Genomic DNA, 10,274 nt, shown 5'->3' with positions numbered 1-10,274 from the left:
AATAATAAATATAGGATATCTGATATCCGAAAAAAAGTCCCCATACCTAGTGCCCACCCATTGAAAATAAATGCCCCCTGCTGAGCGCAGCCTGGAGCCGGCTCTGCAAATCTTACTCTGTACATGCAAATCATTTAGGCACTATTTTACCTTCACATACTCCTTTCCTTGAATGACTCAGATTCCATTCAGCTCATATTCAGACGCGTCACTGAAACGCTCCCTTGACGTCATCGCTTTGTCGCATGGAATCGAGTTGATATCGAGCTCGGGTGAGATGCGGTTGAAGGGATTGTGAGCATGAATAAAGCCGGCACAGAAATTTCAGCGAGCTTCGTATAAATGCACACCGATATTGTTCGACTATTATGTGAGTTCTGTCATTTTTAAATTCATTTTATGTCATCCGAGTGTGGTATTGGCATGTCGGACAATGAACAACATGAAACAGATCCGAGAAATTAAGAGATAGCCATCATTATCGTGGCTTTTATTTCTTGCACTCGCGTATAAATAATTCCATAAGAGACGCTCTTGTTTATCTGTATGAGATCTATATTTTGTCAGCAGGAAACCAGTAAGTATGCGATACAACCAACCTTGTTGATGGACTACAGTTACGGCATCATATTTATTGAATAAAGCCCCAAAATAGGAATTTAACGCCATATGACACGGAAGGTCAAATCGTGTGACGTGTAGCCTACCACAACGCGTTTCAACGCCTTTAATGAAATATTCAGAGTACACAAAATGCTATGCCTTGTAAATATCACATATGCCTGGCGTACTGAACACCACATGTAAATAAAATATATAAAAATACCATATTTGAAATATGTATTTAAAAAAAATAACAAATATAGTTTGAAAATGTATTACAGTAGGCAATATGGCCGGGCTAGTTGTTTACTCCAGTGTATATTTTCTTATAACGATACACACATTCGCATCTTAATTTTGGTAACGTCTTAAATAAATACCAATATTGAACATTTTCGCCGTTCTCTTACGAGAGGTTCTCTCGTATTGCGTAAGCTAGCTTACGCTACGGGAAAGATTCATCTTTTCTGAGATATTGAAGCCAAAAAATTATCCTTAATTTTTGTATCCATTGTCAACGCAGTGCGGCAGCTGCAGACCTTGAGCGGGCTAGCTAGCGAGCTCATAGGTTGCTCTGCGGCAACTGCTGCAGCCTATAGACGAGCTTGGGCTGAACTTCGCGATCCAATGAGAGGCGTCCGCGCTCACTGCATCAAAGCCCGCCAAAAGGGCGTGACTAGAGTGCATATAAGCGTAGTTCAGTAGGCTGGAACCCTGATTTTCATCTCTTCAGCTGAAGCTCTCCGCGATCGCTGACCTGGAAGCCGCTCGCCGCTTGAGGGGCATCTAGCAAGCGTGGACAGCGCTAGAAGAAGCCGGCCGCCTCAGCCACCTTCAGCCATCCTGCGAAGCTACGCCATCCGACGACGTATCCTTTTATTAAGCAAGCTAGTTCTCAAGAACTATTCACAAAAGAGTACGAGCCGTCTTTTTCAAGATGCCTCGCTCCACTTGCGCCTCATGTCGCCCTTCTCAGCACAGGAGACCGCCACATCATCTGGCGCTCTCTGCCTGGGACTGGGGCACGCAGAGCTCGCCCTCACTGAGGGCGGATGCGATTTCTGCGAGGAGCTACCGATGTCGACCCCTGCGGCTCGACTCGAGCCGTCAAAGCAGAAACCGCCAGCGCCTTACCCTCAGTCACGCGAGGAAGAAGCGCCGCTCACAAAGGCTGCCGAAACTGTGGTTGAAGCGACTGCCTCGCCGAGCCTCTCCTCGAGCATCGCCACCCTCCCCGCTCGACGCCAGAGTTGCCGCCAAGCGCCGCGACTGCTGCCATCTCGGATGACGAGCCGGAGGATAAGGGCTGCTGTTCCATCATGGCTTCGACAGCGAGGAGTGGACAGGCTCCCAAGCCTCCTCCTCAGCCCAGGAATCCAGCAGGACCCGCGCCGAGTCGAAGGGAGTTAACACGCCTCCACACAGGCCGTCGACCGCCTCGGGCTCGAGTGGTCACCGCCCCTGAGCAGGCACCCAACAGACTCGACGGCTGCTTTCTTCAAAGCCATCGCCGCTCTACACCACGTGCCCGGCCGCCCCTTCCTGCCGGAATTACATACGGAGCTTGCAAAGTCGTGGAACGCCCGCTTTCAGCCAGGACCCGCTTCACACGCCTCCACCTCTCTCGCCGGTGGACGGGCGCCACTGAGAGAGGCTACTCCTCCATCCCCCGGTCGAGGACTCGGTAGCAGCACACCTTTGTCCGCCTCCGCGAGATGGCGTTCCAAGCCTGTGCTCCCGTCTAAGGCCTGCAGAGCGACTTCGCCTATGTTGGCCGCGCCTATTCCGCCGCCGCCAGCCGCATCTGCTCTGCACTCAATGGCCGCTTTACAGATCCTACAAGCAGACCTTCTTCGAGTGGGATGAGAAAGGCAGGCACCCAGAGGCTGTTACTGATCTACTGAGCCGACAGACCTCGCCTTCAGCTACCAAAGCTGCAGCCCAAGCTCTAGGGAAGTGCATGGCCTCGCTGACTGTGACCGAGAGACACTTATGGCTAACACTAGCCGACATGGGAGAAGCAGAGCGCTCCACGTTCCTCAACGCACCGCTTCTCCAACCGGTCTCTTCGGCTCCGCGGTGAGTGGCATTGTTGACCGCTTCTCAGAAGTCCAGAAAGCCACCCAAGCCATGAACCTCTTCCTGCCGCCGGCCGCTAGCTCCTCTGCAGGCCGCCACGTGATCAGCCTCCTGCACGAGCCTCTTCACAGCTCCAGTTCAACAATCTCAGACTTCTCAGCGTCGACAGGGCTGCCGCCTCGATCGCGGCTCAGACAGCCGCCGCGAGACCGCCTCCCGCTGGCCTCGATCTAAGGTAACGCTGAAACCCGAGCAGCCAAGTCTTCCTAACTGTGTTGAACAAACGACGGCTCAGTCCCGCCGCGGCCGGACCACTGTCAAAGCTTTACCCCCTGTCAGTCCCCTTCTCTCAGGCTACTACAGTGGTGAATTTAGCAGCCAACAAGCCGGGTGACACTGCCCGCTTGCTCAGACTCAAACGCCGCTTTCACGGCGACCCAAATAAATCTTGTAAAGAGCAAACATGTCTTATGTGTAGAAAAAGTGCCCACAACCCAGTGTTCGCCCTACACACAAGCATAACACATCCCGTGCCCCTATCAGAGCACGCTCTCATAAAGCTGTTACTGAACCGCCGAAGGCCAGAGTCAATGAAGGCGCTCACAAATGCGCGTGCGCTCCATTCTCTGCCCGCTCTGTCACACCGACCAGCCCTATGTGTAGAAAATGTGCCCACAATCCAGTGTTCACTTCTGCACACAAGCACTGCATGTCTCGTGGTCCCCACCAGAGCACGCTCACATAAAGCGGTTACGAACCGCCGAGCGCTAGAGTCAATAAATGCGCTCGCAAATGCGTAGCGCTAGCTCATTCTCTGCCCGCTCTGTTACACGGCCAGCAACCATTCCTCTGTGTGTAAGTCCCGTGCTCATGACTATGCTTAGCGATCACGTAACAGATGTGACTCTTTCCCCATTCATTCCAATCGGAAGTCACTCACAAAACAGCCTGTTCATGCTGTCTGCGCAGCAATCATGCATGAACACACTAAACGCGCCACACATTTTGTTCAGCTCTGTGTGCGGCAATCAGAGCTGAATTGGCCATTCACCCTCTAGCGCTACGCTTCAAAGCGTGGGAAGCTATTCCAGGGATATCCAAGTGGGTGTTAAGCACAATACAACAGGGCTATTTGCTACAGTTCGATCGCCGCCCTCGCTTCAGAGCTGCTCGAAACCACTGTGAACACGGAAGCAGCATGCATGCTTCGCTCAGAAATAGCAAGCCTTCTGTGCAAAAGGGCCATAGAAAAGTGCCACCCTCTCTGAGCTGAAGTCGGGCTTTACAGCCGTTATTTTCTTGTTCCCAAGAAAGACGGCGGCCTCAGACCCATATTAGATCTCAGGGTTTTGAACAAGGTGCTTGCAAAAGACCGCTCAAAATGCTTACAATCAGGAAACTCCTCGCGCATGTGCGCCAGGGGACTGGTTTATTTCTCTCGATCTGAAAGATGCATACTTTCAGATTCAGATAAATCCCCGCCACAGGCCATTCTTGAGATTCGCCTCGACGGCCAGGTTTATCAATACACCGTCCTCCGCTCGCCTGTCCTTAGCACCTCGTACTTTCACGGCGTGCATGGATGCGGCGCCGCACTCCCTGCGGAGTCAGGGTTTGCGAATTCTGAACTATTTGGACGACTGGCTGATTATGGCTCAGTCACATATGGAGCTTCTGTCTCACAGAGCAGTTCTCCTCAGCCATCTGAACAGTTTGGGTCTTGCAGTCAATTGGACCAAGAGCTCACTACAGCCCAGTCAGACCATTTCCTTCCTGGGAATAGAACTAGACTCCGTGGCAATGACGGCTCGCTTATCTACACAGCGCCAGACGCCGTGTTCAGCTGACTAGCCGCGATCTTTTCAGATGAACAGCCTCACGCCTCTGAAGAAATTCCAGAGAGTGCTAGGTTACATGGCCTCAGCCGCAGCAGTACTTCAGCTGGGTTTACTGCACATCGCTCGCTTCAGCATTGGCTAAACACCAGCGCCTCGCCGGGCTTGGGCCACAGGCCGCCAGCCCATCAAGGTGACTCAGACCTGCATATCAGCTCTGCAGCCCTGGACAGTGGCCGAATGGTATCAGCGGGAGTGACAATGGGAGCTGTATCTCGCCGAAAGTCATCTCGACAGACGCCGCCCAACACGGGTTGGGGCGCGGTCCGCGAGGGCTCTCCGGTTTTCGCCTATGGTCAGTTCAGGAAAAGCTCCTTCACATAAATTGTCTGGAAATGATAGCGGTCGAGTACGCCAGCGCGCTTCTCCCGTCATTCAGGGTCACCACGCCCTGGTCCGCTCGACAACAGATCTGTGGTATCCTACCTAAACCGCCAGGGCGGTGTCAGATCCAGGAACCTCTTCCATCTGACAAAACGCATACTGAGTTGGTCCCAGTGCCACCTGCGCCGCTGAGGGCGACGCGACGTGCCAGGCCACCTGAACGACGGCCCGACAGACTGTCCAGAGACAATATTCCCCAGGGAATGGTCCCTGCACGCCAAACAGTCCAGACGCTATGGCACCTATTCGGCAGAGCAGAGATAGACCTCTTTGCGCCCAAAGAGAACTCTCACTGCCCAGTATTTTTCTCGAAAGCGAGGACGCCGCTGGCCCAGGACTGGCCCAGACGCCCGCTTTACGCTCTTCCCTCCCGCCTCGCTATTGCCACAGGTAATGCAGAGGATCAGGGAAACGCGCCACCGGTGCTCCTCATAGCCCCGCTGGGAGAATCAGACATGGTTCCCGAGCTTACGCAGCTGTCACTGACAGCCGCGGGCCCATCCCAGTGAGAGCAGATCTCCTCTCTCAAGCTCACGGCACAATCTGGCATCCCCACCCAGAGCGCTGGGCTGCATGCGTGGGTGATCAACGACTACCCGCCGCTCTGCCAGAAGGAGTAATAAACACCATCATACATGCTAGAGCCCCTTCCACGAGAAGACTCTATGCGCCAAAATGGTCTGTGTTCTCAAAATGGTGCACCGACAGAGACCTGGACCCACGGACATGTGGGGTGTCGCCGCTGCTCAGTATTTCTATAAGAGCTGCTGGATGAGGGCAGATCCCCATCCACGCCAAAGTGTATGTGGCGGCCGCTGCGGCGTTCGCTGAACCCCTGCACGGCCAGTCATGGGGTAAAAACGAGCTGGTCATCCGCTTCCTCAGGGAGCTAGAAGGATGAACCCCCAGCTCCCATCGGTTCCTATCTGGGATCTTTCTATAGTTCTCGAAACTATGAAAGCCCCCTTTCGAACCACTTCAATCCGTGGATTTGAAATACCTTTCACTCAAAACCGCTTTTCTGACTGCCCTGTCATCAGTCAAACGCGTGGGAGACCTTCACGCGCTGTCTGTCAGCGCTGCGTGTCTTGAGTTTGGACCAAGTGACTCCAAGGTCATTTTAAAGCCTAGACACGGCTATGTTCCCAAGGTGATCGGTACTCCTTTCAGAGCACAGGTCATTTCCTATCGGCGCTGCCAGCACCGGATAGCGAACGCGACGCCAATCTCCTTTGCCCGGTCAGAGCACTGAGATTGTATACTGCACGCCCGCTGCTTTCAGACGCCCGAGCAGCTTTGCTTTCGCTCGAGGGCGCACCAAAGGTCTCGCGCCTCGAAACAGACACTATCTAGATGGATAGTGGACGCTATTGCTGCTGCATACGCGCCAAAGACCTGCCATGCCCGCTGGGCATTAGGGCTCACTCCACTAGAGGCATGGCATCCTCGTGGGCATGGTCCAGCTGAATTTCCATTCACGACATATGTGTGGCAGCGGATGGACTTCCCTCCACCTTTGTCAGATTTTACAATATGGAAGTGCCCGCTCTGCAGGCAAAACTACTAGCGGTTTATCACGCTACAGCTCCCCTGGTGAGCTGCACTGATGGGACACATTCCACACAGACCGGCACCGCCGCTCTGTCGCTCCCGGCCCTACTATGTGCTTATGTATTACACAATCAATGACCCGCATTCTTGCCGGCCAAATATTATTTCCCCACTCATAAGGGCTCCCCGGTCCCCCTTAATTCCCTGGGGCTTATACAGTGGATGCTTGGCGCGACGGCGCTGACAATGGGTTCCTCGTAGCGTAGTTAGCTTACGCAATACGAGAGAACCTCTCGTGAAGAGAACGTATCGGTTACCTAACGTAACCTCGGTCTCTCTAGATGAGGGAACCAGTATTGCGTAGCCGGCCGTGCTCGCGCCACCAGCTGACTTTTCGCTTCAGTCAATGAAAACCAGGGTTCCAGCCTACTAACTACGCTTATATGCACTCTAGTCACGCCCTTTTGGCGGGCTTTGATGCAGTGAGCGCCGGACGCTTCTCATTGGATGCGAGTTCGCCCAAGCTCGTCTATAGGCTGCAGCAGTTGCCGCAGAGCAACCTATGAGCTCGCTAGCTAGCCCGCTCAAGGTCTGCAGCTGCCGCGACTGCGCTGACAATGGATACAAAAATTAAGGATAATTTTTGGCTTCAATATCTCAGAAAAGATGAATCTTTCCGTAGCGTAAGCTAGCTTACGCAATACTCGTTCCCTCATCTAGAGAGAACCGAGGTTACGTTAGGTAACCGATACGTTTTTGCCCAGAAAAAATAAATTATTTTAATTCATGTTGACTAGCAGTCTAGCTGCTAGTCAACATGTTGTCACACTTCATAGGTAACATGTTGTCACACTTCATAGGTAACGTTGTCACAATGGGAACCTGCTGGGGTTTTTTAACACTAATTTGAGAATACCTTTGTTTGCTATATGGAAAACAATCTAAAGGGGAAAAAGACATTATCCACAACATATCTATATTTAAAATGTATTTACAAGTTGTTTTCAGCAACAATTAATCAGTAATCCAGTTATGAAATGAAAAAAAAAAAAACTATTTTAATTAATCAGCCAAACTGGAAAGGCACGGTAACATACATTTCTAATCTGAATCAGAATCGGCTAATATTAATAAATGAAATTTATAAAACTAAGCACGTGGCATTGTTGTGGTTTATGTCCGACTATGCCACAACTTGGCCCAACTTAACATTTTTTTTTTTTAAATCTCCTCTTGTCCCGGGAAAGGCTAACTCTTGACTGAGGTCACATCCACACTAAAATGTTATGGATTGAAAACATGTTAATTTTGCTTTGTTTACACCTCTCATCCAAACACAGTTTTGCTCCACTGAAAACACTCTAGTAATGCATACTTTGGAAGAAAAAAAAAGACATTAGAAAAAGGAAAACCTCGATTTACAAATACATGCATAATGTTTTCTAAAAGTCTGAGACACAAACTTGAAAAATACACAGAAATAGTGAAAACAGAAAAATATTTTTATTTATTTATTATGCTCTATTTCTAGGTCACTAATCAAATAATACAGTTTGTAACCTTTGTGCAAAATTTGTGAATTTTGTCCGTGCAAGCTTCGAGTGCATGCTGTCATGAATCCAAAAGGGGACTAAAACCAGATAATAAGGCATTCTCAAATACATAGGAGATAGCAGGGATAATTGTAAAACTTATTTTTGCTAAATAATTTTCACAGAAGGTTTAGCCTAAAGTTCTGAAATTTTGCCTTGAATGTCTTTGACATGTCAGCAGTCATTAACTGTCATTTTATAACATAACTGAGTCAGACAAAATTAGAAGTTCACGATGGCAGACACAGTACATCCATAACCCCATGCTGTATAATCATAATGATGTAATCAATGTTTGTAACAGTTAACGAAAGAGCTGAATAATGTGAACCTTCATATTATACTTATGTTAGTCAATGCACAACACATCCTCGAACACTAGACATATTCTCACATAATGAAGGTTGAAGCTAATAGTGGCATAAGACACAGCAAGTTACATAAATAAGTTAACATGGAAAATACATAACCTTAAAACCCCAAAGAAAAATTCCTCATTCACACTTTAATATTAACTCGAACAGAAAATCCCAGAATAGTCAAATATATACTTTCATATTCTTGTTCTATTCCTCACACTAGATAAAGGCAAACAACCTGACCCTTCAGCTCTGTGAATATGGCTGCTCCTGTCTCCTCCTGTCCTCCCTACCTTGGTCGACGCTTCCTCATGCTGTTTGACTTTGATGAGACCATTATTAATTTTAGTAGTGATGATGCAGTGATCCATGCTGCTCCAGGTGGAACCATTCCAGACCACCTAAAGGAATCTTTTTGCCCTGGTCATTACAATGAGAACATGCAGCGTGTCTTGGCATACATGGCTGAGCAGGGCGTGTGTGAGGATGCAATACGCTCTGCCATAGAAGTCATTCCTGCTACACCAGGCATAACGGCGCTCTTCACATTCTTGCTTTCGCATATGCAGGACTTTGAGTGTGCTGTTATTTCTGATGCCAATATGTACTTCATTGAGACGTGGCTTCAGAAGGCTGGTGTACATCAGCTATTTTCGGAAATATTCACCAACCCTGCCAGTTTCGATAAGGATGGGCGCCTGGTGCTGCAGCCCCACCACTCTCACAGGTGCCTGCAGTGCCCAAACAACATGTGCAAACAGGTGATCCTGCGAGATTACCTGGCACGAAGGGTGAGACAGAGGGGCCGGCCCTTCCAGCGTGTGTTCTACATTGGAGACGGGGCCAATGATATCTGCCCGACTCTGGCTCTGGGTGAGAGGGACATGGTTTTCCCGAGGAGAAACTTCCCAATGCACAGCATCATCCAGAAAATGAAAAAAGAACAACCTGGGATGTTAAAGCCAGCTGTCGTGCCCTGGACGAGTGGAGAATATGTTGTTGACTTCCTCAAGAAAGCAGTTGAAGAAAGATGAGTGAAAACAGAAACATATTCATGGAAGAGAGAATGAAATAAATAATAAAACAAGTTGTTGATTGGGTAAAAGAGTGCAAGTTCTCATGAGAGAGCAGGGCTAGTTGTCACACTTTTTACTCCAGTGAATATTTTCAATTTTTAAAGTCAGTTTCTGTGTTGAACATTTTCACACTTAGTGTCCAGTAAAAATATACAGTTCATTTAACACAGGTATTCCCTATAGCCAGTGTTGGGGAAGTTACTTTAAAAAGGAATTAATTTCTAACTACTATGTAATTAGATTACTGTACTAATTATTCTGTCTGAAAAGTAATTACAAATTACTAATTACTTTCTAAAACCCTTATCAACCTCGACTAGATGAGAAATACAAAGATAGACATGAAATTGTTCTTTTAATTCTTTCAAATAAATCAAAGTAAATTACTTTACTACCCTTTACCTTTTTCAATGAGAAAGTAATTTTATTACAGTAATGAATTACTCAGTAATGAATTACACCCAACACTGCCTATAGCACAGTGTCATGATAGCGTATTGTCACACTAAATGGGAAAAGTTCTGCCATTAAACAGCCTATTATAGACTTTTTAGCCAAATTTAAACAGTAAAACAATCATAAAACTCAAATCATCCCATGAAACAGCAAAAAAATTGAAAGTTAACATACATAGATTTCACTACCATTGTCACACTAACAAAAACTGTAATTAATAAAGTGTAATTAATCATTTATAACATTTCCAACATCAACAACAACTTGCCTTAACCTAAC

At 48.3% G+C, this 10,274-nt stretch overlaps 1 protein-coding gene across 1 annotated transcript; it reads left to right on the top strand.

The window, feature by feature from the left end:
• The first annotated feature begins 245 nt into the window (after positions 1 to 245).
• LOC127642780 (probable phosphatase phospho1) lies at positions 246 to 9,587 on the top strand. The gene is made up of 2 exons (XM_052125267.1): positions 246 to 370; positions 8,687 to 9,587. Exon 2 carries the CDS (start codon positions 8,724 to 8,726, stop codon positions 9,495 to 9,497), a length of 774 nt encoding a protein of 257 aa, XP_051981227.1. The 5' UTR covers positions 246 to 370; positions 8,687 to 8,723; the 3' UTR covers positions 9,498 to 9,587.
• The last annotated feature ends 687 nt before the right edge of the window (positions 9,588 to 10,274 follow it).

Source organism: Xyrauchen texanus, unplaced genomic scaffold (assembly GCF_025860055.1).
Source record: "Xyrauchen texanus isolate HMW12.3.18 unplaced genomic scaffold, RBS_HiC_50CHRs HiC_scaffold_799, whole genome shotgun sequence".
Classification (NCBI taxonomy): Eukaryota; Metazoa; Chordata; class Actinopteri; order Cypriniformes; family Catostomidae; genus Xyrauchen; species Xyrauchen texanus.
The sequence above is the reverse complement of the archived record's forward strand: the minus strand, read 5'-3'. Positions and strand labels throughout refer to the sequence as shown.